General features: G+C 44.4%; 1 protein-coding gene across 4 annotated transcripts in view; it reads left to right on the forward strand.

Moving 5' to 3' along the window:
* LOC140730219 (neuronal acetylcholine receptor subunit alpha-2-like) overlaps nucleotides 1-14,495 on the forward strand; it is a 35,694-nt gene extending 21,199 nt beyond the window's left edge. For all 4 annotated transcript variants that reach the window (XM_073050381.1, XM_073050380.1, XM_073050379.1 and 1 more), the window contains exons 5-7: nucleotides 1,101-1,210; nucleotides 4,430-5,393; nucleotides 14,212-14,495. In XM_073050381.1, coding sequence (XP_072906482.1) covers nucleotides 1,101-1,210; nucleotides 4,430-5,393; nucleotides 14,212-14,337 — 1,200 coding nt within the window. In that variant the 3' untranslated portion in view covers nucleotides 14,338-14,495. The remainder of the gene's footprint in view (nucleotides 1-1,100; nucleotides 1,211-4,429; nucleotides 5,394-14,211) is intronic.
* Nucleotides 14,496-15,462: the final 967 nt, after the last annotated feature.

The raw sequence follows: 15,462 nt of genomic DNA on the forward strand, positions 1-15,462 counted from the left end.
GGCTTCTGTCCTCTTCCTTTCCAGTCCTAATTAAATTCTCTGTCTGGAGCATTGATTCTTTATCCTCTCCATAGATGCTGCCTGACCTTCTGAGCTCCTCTGTCAATTTGTGTGTGCTGCTCTTGTTGTCCAGAGAACCGTTTTCATTGGCCAGCCTGATGGGAGCTGAACTTCTAACCTACTCTAAGATCATTCTAATCCTAACCTCCCACATAGCCCTCAAGTTTTCTATCATCCATGTGCCTATTTAAAAGTTAATTAAATGTCCCAAATGTGTCTGCCTCCACCACCACTCTGACAGCAGGTTCCACACACCCACCACTGTGTACCATGAAAGAAAACTCCCTCTAATATCTCCCCTATACTCGCCCCAACTCAGCTTACAATTAGCCATCACTGCCCCACAAAAAAAACCTGGCTGTCCACTCACTCTCTGTCTTTGTTAACCAGAGAGTGGCAAATCTGGAATTCAGTGCCACAGACAGCTGTGGAGGCCATGTCACTGTGTACATTTAAGGTGGAGGTTGACAGGTTTTTGATTAGTCAGGGCATCAAAGGTTATGGAAAAGGGGCCAGAAAATGGATTTCAGAGGGATAATAAATCAGCCATGATGGAATTACAGAGCAGACTTGATGGATTGAATGGCCTTACTCTGCTCCTATTTCTTACGGTCCTATCCCCTTGTATTCCTCTATCGTCACCTCTCATCCTCCTATTGTATAGACAATAATATATACAGTGACGGGTTCAAAACAGCAGACTGGTGCAGAGGTTGTAGTGCAGTGTGACATCGTGGAACAAGAAATGTTAAAGTGGCAATAATGGAATAACCGAGATAGAGAGTGAAGAGTCCGAGGACTGGGAAGCTACACTGGGAATAGGATTGGTTCAGCAGTCTGGGTACAATGGAGTACAGGTGTTTGCAGAGATATGGGAATGTTCCAAGTTGGTTTACTCAGTGACAAGTGCCAACTGTATCACCAATAACACAGTCACCTTTCACCCTCACAATGATGCTTCACCGCTGACCTCCTGCCAGGTACTGTTCCAGCTCCTTGTAAACTCTGTGTAACTCCTATTTGTCTCCTGTCTGTTGTAGGAATGGTTTGACTACAAACTCACATGGGATCCTGGTGAGTTTGATAATGTAACCTCAATCCGTGTCCCATCTGAGATGATCTGGATACCCGACATTGTTCTGTACAACAAGTGAGTCTCACAGGGAATGGCTGGGGAGAGGTGGTGGAGAAGGTGGGAAGCTGAAAGGAGGAGGGAAATGCAAATGTGGGGATCTATAGAGGCCTGCTGATCAGCTAGTCTAACTTCCCGGAAGATTCAAGTACAGGTGTGAAACACAAACTGGACATTTGACATTCTAGTGGTAAATAAAACCCTGGTTAGTCCACACTTGGAGAATTGTGTTTGGTTCTGGTCACCTCACTATAGGAAGGATGTGGATGCATTGGAGAGGATGCAGAGGAGATTTATCAGGATGCTGCCTTGATTACAGAGTGTGTCTTATGAGGGTTGGTTGAGTGAGCTTTTCTCTTTGGAGCGAGAGGTGACTTGATAGAAGAATACAGAATGATAAGATGCATAGATCAGAGACATTTCCCAAGGCAGAAATGCCTAGTAGGAGGGAGCATAATTTTAAGGTGATTGGAAGTAAGAATAGGGAGATGTCAGAAGTAGCCTTTTCATATAGAGAAGGGACACACTGCCAGGGCTGGTGGTAGAGGCAGATACATTAGGAGATATTTACAAGTTTCTTGGTTAGTGTTATGATCCAGCAACAATGAATATATGACTGAGACAGGTTTTTTATAACAAATAAAACATTTATTAAACACTGCTACAAAAAAACCCAAAAGTAAATAAATGACTAACTTAACCGGAAGTCGACTGCTATACGGCAGCTTGAACAGTTCTTAAACTGTGAAATGCAAACTCAGTTCTTTAAAGTAGTATTGCAAAAAGTCCAAAATGATTTACACAGTCAGTTAGGAGAGACTTTCCTTGAAGTAATAAATGCTCTTTCACGACGTTACTGCTGATCCCAGCCGAAGTATGCATTGCCGAGGGATTTACAATAGAAGCAAATAAAACAGCTTAAAGGCACTGACCTTTCCTTGGCGAAACTCTGCATCCAACTCTTTCTGCTCTTTTGGCAAATTAGGAGTTATCTTGGACATAAGTTACTAATTCCTTGTACAAAGATTAAATAAAGGTCGAACCTGTTTCATGGCCAACATCAACTTTCCTCGATCCTTCAGCTTCCCGAACTTCGATAAATCTTCACTCTCCGACTAGACTGAACTGGCAATATTGTAGCAAAACTGCCGGCAATAACCTTTGAGACTTAGGGCAGAAAATAAAACTCCACTTTAAAACAAAACTGTGTCATAACTTCGAATACACAGCAAAACAGAGTCACAGGCAAATTCAACCACGAACTGCCCTGCGTCACAGGGAGGAGTTCTCCTTTTATACACTGTTGAAAAAAAACTGTCACATGACCTCTCACTGGCAGGAAAATTACATCACTCCACCATGACAAGACCATTACATCATGCCCAGCATAGTCTCAATTACATCATGGTCATGTGACAGGCACAAGATACCCACGGGTGCGTAACAGTTGGGCACATAGAGGAAGGAAAATGGAGAGCTGTGTGGGAGGGAAGTGATCTTTGAGGGAAGGGTTAGATTGATATTGGAGTAGGTTAAAAGGTCGCAGAACATCATTTGCCAAATGGCCTGTATAGTGTTGTAATGTTCAATGTTCTATGCTAAATTGGAGAGTCCATGAGCAAGTTCTGGGACACAGATTCCTATACAGATAAGGTGATGAGTGAAACTTCCTCTACACTGTCTTGGCAAAAAAAATGGGTTAGACACAGAGCAAAACTTCCTCAACATTGTCCAATTACATAGTCTCAGGGGAGGGTCAAAACAGGTTAGATATAGAGTGAACATCCCTCTACAATGTCCCATCACACACTCCCAGGGCAGGGACAACACAGGTTAGATACAGAGTGAACATCCCTCTACACTGTCCCACCACACACTCCCAGGGCAGGGACAATGCAGACTAGATACAGAGTAAACATCACTCCAACATTAACCAGTAACCTACTGTCAGGGCAGTGACAGCATGTTTTAGATACAGAGTGAGTCTAAGACTAGAGGATACAGCCTCACAATAGAGGGGTATCCTTTTAGAATGGATATGAGGAGGAATTTTAGCCAGTGAATGGTACTTGGTCCAAAACATTGACTGTAAGGATCTTAGCCCGAAATTTTGACTGTACTTTTTTTCATAGATGCTGCCTGGCCTTCTGAGTTCCTCCAGCATTTTGTGTGTGTTGCAGCTGTGGAGGCCAAGCCTTTTTGTGTATTTAAGGGCGAGGTTGATAGATTCTTGATTGGTCAGGGCATGAAGGGATATTGGGGGAGGAGGAGACAGGAGATAGGGCTGAGAGGATAAATGGATCAGCTGTGATGTACTGGCAGAGCAGACTCGATGGGCAGAAAGACCTAATTTTGCTCCTATATCATATGGTCTTCTGGTTGTATGGTACAAGGGAACCATTCAATAGCCTTATGACGGTAGAATAGAAGCTGTCCTTGAGCCTGGCACTACAGGCTTTCAGGCTTTTGTATCTTCTGTCCGATGGCAAAGGGGGAAACAGTGGCTTCCTACTGTTGTTGGGAGAGATTTGAGGTGGCAGGTTTGGGTTTGAGGGTGGAGTTGAGTCAATGGTGAAGAAAGCAAATGCAATGTTAGGATTCATTTCAAAAAGACTAGATTATAAAAGCAAGGATCTAATGCTAAGGCTTAAGGCATTGGTCAGACCACACTTGGAGTATTGTGAGCAGTTCTGAGCCCCTTAGGAAGGATGTGCTAGCATTGGAGAGGGTCCAGAGGAGGTTCACGAGAAAGAGAGGATTAACATACGAGGAACATTTAATGTTCTTAACCTATACTTGCTCAAGAATGAGGGGGTTCTCATTGAAACCTGCTGACTATTGAATAGCCGAGATAGAGTGGATGTGGAGAAGATGTTTCCAATGGTGAAACAGATAGTGCCAGAGGGCACATCCTCAAAATAGAGGGATGTCCATTTAGGACAAGGTGAGGAGGAGTTTCTTTAGCTAGAGGGTGATGTCTGTGGAATTCATTGCCACAGATGGCTATGGAGATCAAGTCAATGGATATATTTAAAGCAGAGTTTGATAGGTTCTTGATTACTAAGGATGTCAAAGTTACAGAGAGAAGGTGTGAGAATGGGGTTGACAGGATTAAATCAGCCATGACGGAAAGGTGGAGCAGACTAGATGGGCCAAATGGCCCCTTTCTGCTCCTATGTGGTTTTATGGTCTCTACCTACTGGCACGGGACAGCTGAGCTATCTTTCCTGTTTGCAGTGCTGATGGTGAGTTCGCTGTGACACACATGACCAAGGCTCACCTCTTTGCAGCCGGCCGTGTCCAATGGGTTCCGCCAGCCATCTACAAGAGCTCGTGCAGCATCGATGTCACCTTCTTCCCCTTCGACCAGCAGAACTGCAGGATGAAGTTTGGTTCATGGACTCATGACAAGTCCAAGATCGACCTTCGCTTCATGGACAGGAAAGTGGACCTAAAAGACTACTGGGAGAGCGGTGAATGGGCTATCGTCAATGCTGTGGGCACCTACAACAGCGAGAAATATGACTGCTGCTACGAAGTTTATGTTGACATCACATACTCCTTCATCATCAGGAGGATGCCCCTCTTCTACACTGTCAACCTCATCATCCCCTGCCTCCTCATCTCCTGCCTAACTGTTCTGGTCTTCTACCTGCCTTCAGGCTGCGGGGAGAAGATCACTCTCTGCATCTCCGTCCTGCTCTCTCTCACCGTCTTCCTGCTGCTCATCACGGAGATCATCCCCTCCACCTCGCTGGTCATCCCCCTCATCGGCGAGTACCTCCTCTTCACCATGATCTTCGTCACCCTCTCAATCATCATCACTGTCTTTGTCCTCAACGTCCACCACCGCTCGCCCAGCACCCACAGGATGCCCCGGTGGGTGCGCCGCCTGTTCCTGGAATTTGTTCCCCGCTGGCTCTTCATGCGGAGGCCAACACATCCGGCCGAGACTTTTGTCAACAGGCAAGGCCTGCTGGAGCTGGAGACAAGGGACTCTAGCCCGGGCCTGGCACTCCGCCAAGCCGTGCCATCAGTGACCCCCCACAGTCATCCCTGCCAGTGCCACGTCTGGAATTGCAGACCCGGAGAGGGCCCCGAGGTCAGGTCCAGTCCGCCGCTGTCTGCCGGCATCATCCGTGCACTGGAGGGGGTGAACTACATCGCCAATCACCTGCGTGCTGAGGATGCAGACTTCTCGGTGAGCACTGGGCGGGGGGAGCCATGTGATGTTCTCACACTGGGGAGTGGGAAGACATGGTGGGAGTCTAGGGTACAGAGAGAATCGTGCAGGGACCGAGAGGGTTCGGGTGGGGAGAATCTTCAAGATACACTGCATGGAAATGGGTTCTTTGGCCCAGCTTTTCAATTCCGAGTAAGAGTCCCATCTGAATCAATCCCAGTGGCTCGCATTGGTTTATTAATTAATTTATTTGTATTTGGAGATGCAGCACTAGCGATACATCCCTTTGTCGACTAATGAGCTGTGCCACCCAGTTTAACCCTAGCCTCATTACAAGACAATTTACAATGACCAATTAACCTACGAACCAGTTCATCTTTGGACTGTGGGAGGAAACCAGAGAACCCAGTGAAAACCCATGCACTATGAGAAGGACGAGCAAGCTTCTTACAGATGGTGCTGGAAATGAAATCTGAATTCCCACGCCTTGAGTTGCAATAGTGTTGTAGTGGATCATCATAGCTGTCACCTTGCATATGTGAGCTTAAATACCACAGTTAGAGTATGTGGTCCTAGTCTGTCACTTAGCCCGCTGACCAACCTGAGGGCAGTTTTGTTTACAGCACGTGGAGGGTGCCCGGAGTGGGCTGCCAGGGTTGGAAGTGGAGGCAGATACGAAAGTGGTGTTTACGAGGCTATTAGACAAGTGAACAACCAGGGAATGAAGGATGTAGAATGTGTGCTTTGAAGATGAGGTTATTTTAAATTGATATCATGGTCAATACAAACATGATGGGCCAAAGGGCCATTTCCAGTGCTGTACTCTTCTCCATTCTAACCAATCATAATGAACGGATACCCCGGTCAAATCCTCCTTGGGTAGGTCCTGTGGTTGTGACCTTTCTTCACCTCTAGCTTCACCTGGGTGGACATGGTGTGTCAGGTGTAGACAACTTCTAACCTTCTCTGACAGTTCTAAGGTAATTGACAGATTACCCATTGAAAGGAGTGGATCCCAATGTCTTCCTCATCAGCCTGCCAGATAGTGTGCTGTCTTAGTTTGATTTTCCCAGGGATGTGTGTCCTGCCTTTGCCAGATACCAGCTGACAGACTCTGTTGTTAAGCTGCTGATAGAAGACTGTCTTCGGAAGCTGTTAAAAAGTTCAAGAACGTTGTCTCATCATCTTTTCCTTGTTTCACTTGTTTCTCTGATCACACGACCTTCCACATTGACGTAGTTAATATTTTCATGTAATGAGTACCTTCGTCATGTTGAGTAACTCAAAGTTTAACTTTCAACTTATTTAATGACTTTGTACGAAAACTATGGACCTAACTCACTGCACCAGAAACCCATAAAGAGATCTGATCCCACAGTGACAGAACAGGGTGACTGAATCTCCCTTTCCCACTGCAATCTCCGTCACACAAAGCTCGAAGTTTGTCTTCATCGACTATCAGTGAAATGCCTACCACAAGGTATGGGAGCACAATCAGACCATTTGGCCCATCGAGTCTTCTCTGCCATTCAATTATGGCTGATTCTTTTCACTGTAATCCTTAACCCTTTTACCAGTCAAGGACCTATCAATCTCTGCATCAAACACAAATATGACTTGTCCTCCACGGACATCAGTGGTAATGAATTCCACAGCTTCACCGCCCTCTGGCTAAGGAAATTCCTTTTTAGCTCTGTTCTAAAAGCAAGTCCTTTATACATTGTGTAATGATTTGATCTGTGCAAGACCCGCTTTTCTCCATACATGTGACATAAATAATCAAAATACCCCTTTGTTCTGAGTCTGCACCATCTGCTCCGAGACTCTCCCACTGTTAGAAACATCCTCTCTGGGTACAGTCTATCCAGGTCTTTCAATATTTGATAGGATTCAATGTGATAACCACCCCACCCCACACCCCACACAACATCCTTCTGAGCTCCAGTGAGTACAGTCCCAGAGACATCAAACACTGGAAAATACTGGAGGGATATTCAGCAGTGTCAAAGCCTTTCGTCATCATCATGACAATTTAAGTAAATTTTACTGCGGAGTGACTGTATATTCAAGTGACACAATGGAGCAATGGGTAGAGAATCTGCTTCAGAGCACCAGAGACCCAGGTTTGATCCTGACCTTGGGTGCTGTCTGTGTGGAATTTACAATTATGCTTGGAACTGTAAGCGACTGGGTGACTGGAATGATACTCACCGTAAGGCAGATGTGTACACACACACACACACAAACTCAGCAGGTCAGGCAGCATCTATGGATGGGAATAACTGGTTAATGTTTCAGGCTGAGAATAATATCATAAGATATTTGAGCAGAATTAGTCCATTCAGCCCATCATCAACTCTATTCTGCTATTCCATCATGGCTGGTCCATTTCCTTCTTAACCCCATTCTCCTGAGTTCTCCCTGTAACCTTTCATGCCCTGAATAATCAAGAACCTATCAACCTCTGCCTTAAATACACCCAATTACCTGGCCTCCGCAGCAGCTTGTGATGATGAATTCCACAGATTCACCACCCTCTGGCTAAAGAAATTCCTCCTCATCTCCATTCTAAATGGATGCTCCTCTATTCAGAATTTGTGCTGTCTGATCCTAGACTTCCCCACTATAGGGAACATCCTCTCCACATCCACTCCATCTAGGCCTATGCATATTTGGCAGGTTTCAATGGAATGCCTCCCCCCCTCATTATTCTCTAAAGAGTTCAGGCCCAGAGCCATAAAGAAACTCCTATATGATAAGCCTTTCATGTTTGGAATTATTTTTGTGAATGCCGTTTGAACCCTCTCCAATGTCAGTAAGTGAAGCCTCACTAGTTCTTAAAAAGCCTTATTATTATTTCCTTGCTTTTATACTCCAGTTCACTCAAAATGAATGCTAACATTGCATTCGCCTTCCTCACCACCAACTCAACCTTCCTAATTTGTCAAAGTCCTTCTGCAGTCTTCCTGCATCCTAAACAGTCTTTGCCCCTCCACCTTGTATTGTCCACAAACTTGGCCACAAAGCCTTCAATTCCATCATCTAAATCATCACAGTAATCATGTCATAGTGTCCATGCCAAAAACATTTAAGCTGTCTACTCCCATCAACCTACACTGGGGATCATAGCCTTCCATACCCTTACCATCCATGTACCTCTCCAAACTTCTCTTAAACATTGAAATCGGGCTTGTGTGCACCACTTGTGCTGGCAGCTCATTCCACACTCTCATCACCCTCTCTGTTCCCCTTAAACTGCTTACCTTTCACCCTTAATCCAAGGCCAAGTTCACTCAACCTATTCTCATAATGCATGCTCCCCAATACAGGCAACATCCTTGTAAATCTCTGCACCCTTTCTATGGTTTCCACATCCTTCCTGTAGTGAGACGACCAGAACTGAGCACAGTACTCTAAGTGGGGTCTGACCAGGGTCCAAAATAAATGCAACATTAACTCTCGGCTCCTAAGTTCAATTCCACGATTGATGAAGGCCAATACTCCATTTGCCTTCTTAACCACAGAGTCAACCTGCACAGCAGCTTTGAGTGTCCTATGGACTCGGACCCCAAGATCTCTCTGATCCTCCACACTGCCAAGAGTCTTACCATTAATACTATATTCTGCCATCATATTTGACCTACCAACATGAACCACTTCACGCTTATCTGGGTTGAGCTCCATCTGCCACTTCTCAGCCCAGTTTTGCATCCTATCAATGTCCTGCTGTAACCTCTGACAGCCCTCCACACTATCCACAACACCTCCAACTAGGACTACTCTAGCTGTAGTCCTACCCAACCTCAGTGGAAAAGGCAGCTTACGTTTACCCTAATTAAACTCCTCATAATTTTGTTTTGCTCTATCTAATCGCTACTCAATCTTCTACATTCTAAGGAATGCAGTCCTATCTCTATTCAATATTTCCTTATATCTCAGGAAATTGTAGATTTTCTCTCTACTCTTTCAACCTTGTTTACATCTTTCCTGTAGGTATTTGACTAAAACTGAACTCAATACTCCAAATTAGGCCTCATCAATGTCTTATACAACTTCAACATATTATCACCTGTATTCAGTACATTGATATATGAGAGCCAATGTGCCAAAAGCTTTCTTTACATCCCTATATAACTGTAATGCCACTTTCAATGAATTATGGACCTGTGTTACCAGATCCCTTTGTTCTACTGCCTTGCTGAGTGCCCTACCATTCACTGTGTAAGACCTACCCTAGTTGGTCCTACCAAAGCGCAAAACCTCACACTTGTCTGCATTAAATTCCACCTGCCATTTTATGGCCCATTTTTGCAATAGATCCAGATCTCTCTGCAAGCCTTGATAGTCTTTCTTGCTGTTCACTACACCCCCAATCTTGATGTCATCTGCAAATTTGCTGATCCAGTTGACCACATTGATATAGATGAGAAACAATAAAGAACCCAGCAGTGATCCCTGCTACACACGACTGGTCACAGGTCTCCAGTCTATGACCACCCTCTGGCTTCTCCCACAAAGCCATTGTCAAATCCAATTGAGTACCTTGTCTTGAATGCCGAGTGACTGAACCTTCTTGACCAACTTTCCATGCGGGACCTTGACAAATGTCTTGCTAAAGTCCATTTAGACCACATCCACAGCCTTGCCTTCATCCCCATTCCTGGTAACTTCCTCGAAAAACACTCTAAAATCAGTTAGACATGACCTGCTACTCATGAAGCCATTCTTAATTGGTCCATGCCTATTCAAATACTTACATATCTGATCCCATAGAATACCTTCAACTAACTTTCCCACAACTGATGTCTGACTCATTGGCCTATAATTTCCTGGTTTCTGTTTCGAGCCTTTTTGAAACAGTCAAACAACAATCCTCTGGGACTTCTCCTGACACTAATGTTGATTTAAATATCTCTTCTAGGGCCCTGATAATTTCTGCCCTTTCCTTTTGTAGGTTCTGAGGGAGCACCTTGTCAGGCCCTAGGGATTTATCCACTCTGATTTCCCTCAGGATAGCAAACAGCTCATCCTCTGGAATCTGTGCAAGGTCCATAAAGTTGATGCTGTTTTGCCTCACTGCAATAGACTCTGTGTCTGTCTCATTGATATACAACATAAAAATAATTGTGGAACTCCACCATTTACTGGTAGTCACTCAGAAAAGTCTCACTTTATTCCCACTCTTTGCCGCCTGCCAATCAACAACTGTTTTATCCATGCTAGAATCCTTCCTGTAGTACCATGTGCTCTTATCTTGTTAAGCAGCCTTATGTGCAGTACCTTGTCAAGTGCCTTCTGAAAATCTAAATACACAACATCTACCGATTCTCCTTTGTCTATCCTGCTTGTTTTTTCTTCAAAGAATTCCAATAGATTTGTCAGGCAAAATTTTCCCTCAAAAGAACCATGCTGACTTTAGGTTATTTTATCATGTGCCTCCAGGTAACCTTACAGTTGACTCTAGCATCTTCCTGACCAGTGAGGTCAGACTAATTGGACTATGTTTTCTTATCTTCTGCCTCCCTCCCTTTTTGAAAAGTTGAATGATATTTGCTGTTTTCCAGTCTTTGAGAACCATGCCAGCATCCAGTGACTCTTGTAACATCATTACTAATGTCTCCACAATCTCTTCAGCTACCTCTTTCATAAACCTGGGATGTAGTCCACCTGATCCAGGTTGACTAATCTACCTTCAAACCTTTCACCACCTCCCTAGTAATAGCAATTGCACACACTTCTGCCCCCTGATACTCTCAAACCTCTGGCATAGTTAGAGTCTTCCACAGTGAAGACTAATGCAAGGTACTTTTTAGTTTGTCAGCCATTACTACTTCTCCAGCATCATTTTTCAGCAGTCCAGTATCTGCTCTGACCTCTCTTTTACTCTTTAAATATATGAGAAAACTTTTGGTATCCTCTTCTATATTATTGGCTATCTATTTCTTCTCTTCCTTCCTTATGGCTTTTTGCTTCCCTTTTCTTGGTTTCTAAAACTTCTCAATCCTCTAACTTCCCACTGCTTTTGGTCTATGATCTGCCCTCACATTTGCTTTTATGTTTGTTTTGACTTTCCTTGTCAGGCACAGTTGTGTCATCCTACCTTTAGAATACTTCTTTTTCTTTGGTGTGTATCAATCCTGCTTCCTCCAAATTGCTCCCAGAAACTCCAGCCATTGCAGCTCTGCTGTTCCCTGCTCATGTCCCCTTCCAAACAACTTTGGCCAGCACCTCTCTCGTGCCTCGGTAAATCCCTTTGCTCCACTATAGTACTGTTACATTTATTGTCCTTCTCAGATTGCCGGGTGAATTATATCATATTATGTTCAGAGGCAAGTATATATCTCACATTCGTGTATTTTTACACTTGGAGTTTCATAACTCCACCCACAAGGATTCTACAACTTTTGATCCTATGTCACCACTTTCTAAGGATTTGATTTCATTTTTAACAACAGAGCCATGCCACCCTCTCGACCTGTTTGCCTGCCCTTTTGATATAATGTTTGTCCTTGGATGTTAAGCTCCCACCCATAATCTTCTTCCACCCATGTTTCACTGATACCCACAAAGTCATACCTGCCATTGTCTAATTGCGCTACAAGATCATCTACATTATTCTGTATACTGCATGCTTTCAGTCCTGTATTCATCACTTGTCGATTTTGTTCTCCTGAATATCAGAAACATCGGAACTTGCCACAAAAGTTGTATGTTTATTCCTCTGCACAGATGCTGCCTGACCTGCTGAGATCCTCTTGTGTGTTACACAAGATTTCCAGCATCTGCAGACTCTCTTATTGTCCCCAAAGTTGGACTTAAATCTGCGCTGAAAATTTGATGAGTAAATGAGAGGCAGGGAAAGCTATACAGAGTTAAGGCCGCCTGATGGAGGGATCAAGTCCCACTGGATGATCTCCTGTATGATCACTGGATGATGTCCTGTATGTAACCAATAGAGTCAGAATCATTCAGCACAGAAACAGGCCCTTTGTGTCACGGTCTGGTCCGTTGACCCCTCATTTCTGTTTATTGCCTTTTCCCCGTGTTCTGCTGGGTTCTGTGACTAGGGAACTCAATTCACATCTGAACCGGCAGCATAAAAACTCCGGCTTACATCTACTCAGTGCAGGACTGTCACATCAGCCAGAGCAGCAATGTATGTTCTGGGTGGCCAAGAATTCTGGACCATCACCTGAGCCTCCTGGGCTATGCGGCAATGCTCGTTCTGGGCCGCCAAGAATAGGGACCATCTTCCGAGCCAGGACATAGAATTGTCTGTCGTTGTTGGGTTTTGTTGCCTCGTATCCATCCAAGGGTTACTGGCCATTTGCCGCTCCTCTGAGCCAAGATACAAATCGTCTGTCTTCGTATGGTGTTGTCGTCTCCATGTTCAAGTCCAAGTCCAAGCTCCGTCTCCGTGTCCAAGTTCCGAGTCCCGGCTCAGTGTCCAAGTTCTGAGTCCCGGCTCTGTGTCCAAGTCAAGTCCAAGTCAACGTTCAAGTCCGCGTAAGAATCCTAACCCGCTCTCTGTACCTGTGTCCTGCACTTAAGTCCACTCTAGCTGCTCATTGCAACACTTTGGACCAAATGGTGCATGCCCCATCCCAGCTAGTCCCATTTGCCAGTGTTAGCCCATAACCTTTTAAACCTTTTCAATCCACATCTGTCCAAGTGTCTTCTAAAAGTTGTTATTGTATCTGTCTCAACCACTTCCTCTGTCAGCTATTCTTACATAGATACAAGCAATTTGTTTGTAAATAAGTTGCACCACAAGTTTTAATTAAATCTCTCCTCCCTCTCCTTAACCCTCCAGTTTGTAATTCCACCACTCTGGAAAAAGACTGAGTGACTGAGGTTTTATGAAGCCACACTATTGCATTGCAAACTGTTCTGGGTCCCTTATCTAGGAAAATATGTGCTGGTAATGGAGGGGTCCAGAGGAGGGTCAGGAGAATGATTCCTGGAATAAAAGGATTAATGTATGAGGAGTGTTTGATAGCTCTGCACCTGTACTCGTTGGAATTTAGAAGAATGCTTGGGGTGTGGGCATTCACAAAAGCCTATTGATTATCGACAGGCCTAGAAAGAGTGGATATGGAGAGGATGTTTCTGATAGAGAGCACAGTGTCAGAATAGAGGGACATCTCTTTAGGATAGAGATGAAGAGAAATTTCTTTTACCAGAAGATGGAAAATCTGTGGAATTCATTGCCACAGATGGGTGTGGACACCAAGCACTGGGTATATTTATAGCGGAGGTTGATAGGTTCTTGATCAGTCAGGGCGCTAAAGAATGGGGATGAGCCCATTTACTATGAGCCCACAGTAAATCAGTCATACTGAGAAGGTGGGTCAGACTTGATGGACCAAATGGCCTAATTCTATTCCTTATGGTCTTATGTGCTCACGCAGTCAGTGTCACTCATGATCTTATACACGTCTGTGACATCACCTTTCAGTCTCCTGCAGTTTAAGGAATAAAGTCCAACCTTTCTCTATACCTCAGTCTCTCAAATACTGTCAGCAGTCTCTCGTGGTTCCAAATGTGACAGAAGTGTTTAATGAATGAGCTCCCACATTTTAGGAGATTAATCCACTTCCCCAGGAATTCCGGAGCATCCAGAGCATTCTAGCACAGCTCAGAAGGTCACAAGCTCTTGTTGTTCTCTTTCTCACTCATTTCCAGGTGCATGAATATCCAGTAGACCTGGAATTTCTAGCCCTGACACTGGAGAAGTTCAAAGTTCAGATGGAGAGCAGCAGATACCCCAAAACTGCTGAACCTTCCATCTTCCCAATTTCACCTGATTTTTCCCCGTTCTCCTCCACCACTACAGGTCAAAGAAGACTGGAAGTACGTTGCCATGGTGATTGACCGGATCTTTCTCTGGATATTCATCATTGCATGCCTGTTAGGAACCATTGGACTTTTCCTGCCCCCGTGGCTGGCTGGAATGATCTGAAGATGGGAGGATGATAGAGCCAGAATAACACACTCCAATCAACCCTGCCTGCCATGACCCACACACTGAACCCTTGCACAACTCTCTGCACCAAACTGTTACCAGTAATGCATTTTAATGAAAATAGATAATAATAAAAATAATTTGAATGTTGTGGATTTGTGGTTCAGTAAAATTTTTATCATCAGTTGATGCTTCTTCAATGTAATGGAAGATTCCAGAAAATACTTGCATCTCTTGGTCTTCATTATTCGGGGGGCTGAGTTCAAAGTTGTAAGGTAATATAGCAACTCTGTAAAACTCTGGTTGGACCACACTCAGAATATTGTGTTCAGCTGGTCACACCATTATAGCAAGGTTGTGGAAGCTTTTGAGAGTGGGCGAAGGAGGTTTACCAGGACACTGCCTGGAATAGAGAGGATGTCTCATAAGGATAGGTTGAGTGAGCCAGAGCTTTTCTCTCTAGAGAGAAGGAGGATGAGAGACTTTATCCAAGGGTGGAAACGATTAATAGGAGGGGGCATCATTTTAAGCTGATTGGAAGAAGTTTGAAGTGAGAAGTAGATCTTCTACACAGAGAATAGTGAGTGTGTGTTGAGTGATCTGTCAGGGGTGGTGGTAGAGGCAGAAACATTAGCAACATTTAAGAGGCACATATACGACAGAACAATGGAGAGTGAAGTGGGAGAGAAGGTTTAGATTGATCTTTATGTGTTTAGAGATACAGAGTGGCCTTCCATGGCCATCCTCCTCAACAGCAGATTATCACTTTGCATACTGTTGGGGGGAGTGACCCAGCAGAGGAAAGTCACAGTGGTTGGATCTCTGGCACTGATTCTGGCTCTCTGACTCAAAAGAGATGTGGGCAGAAGAGATGAGCTGTGGCGACAGGAGATTCATTAGACAGGAGAACAGAAAGGAGGATCTGTGAGTGAAAATGAGATTCCTGGACGGCATACTTTCTTCCTGATGCTAGGGTCCAGGACAACTCAGATTGAATCCTCAGCATTCTTAGGTTGGAGGGTGAACAGCCAGAGGTTGTTGTCCATGTAATTACAAATTATATTTGTTGGAAGAGTCATAATTTCTGCAGAGTGAGTTCAGGAAGTTAGAGGCTCAGTTAAA

This window comes from Hemitrygon akajei, chromosome 7 (genome assembly GCF_048418815.1).
Source record: "Hemitrygon akajei chromosome 7, sHemAka1.3, whole genome shotgun sequence".
NCBI classification, from domain to species: domain Eukaryota; kingdom Metazoa; phylum Chordata; class Chondrichthyes; order Myliobatiformes; family Dasyatidae; genus Hemitrygon; species Hemitrygon akajei.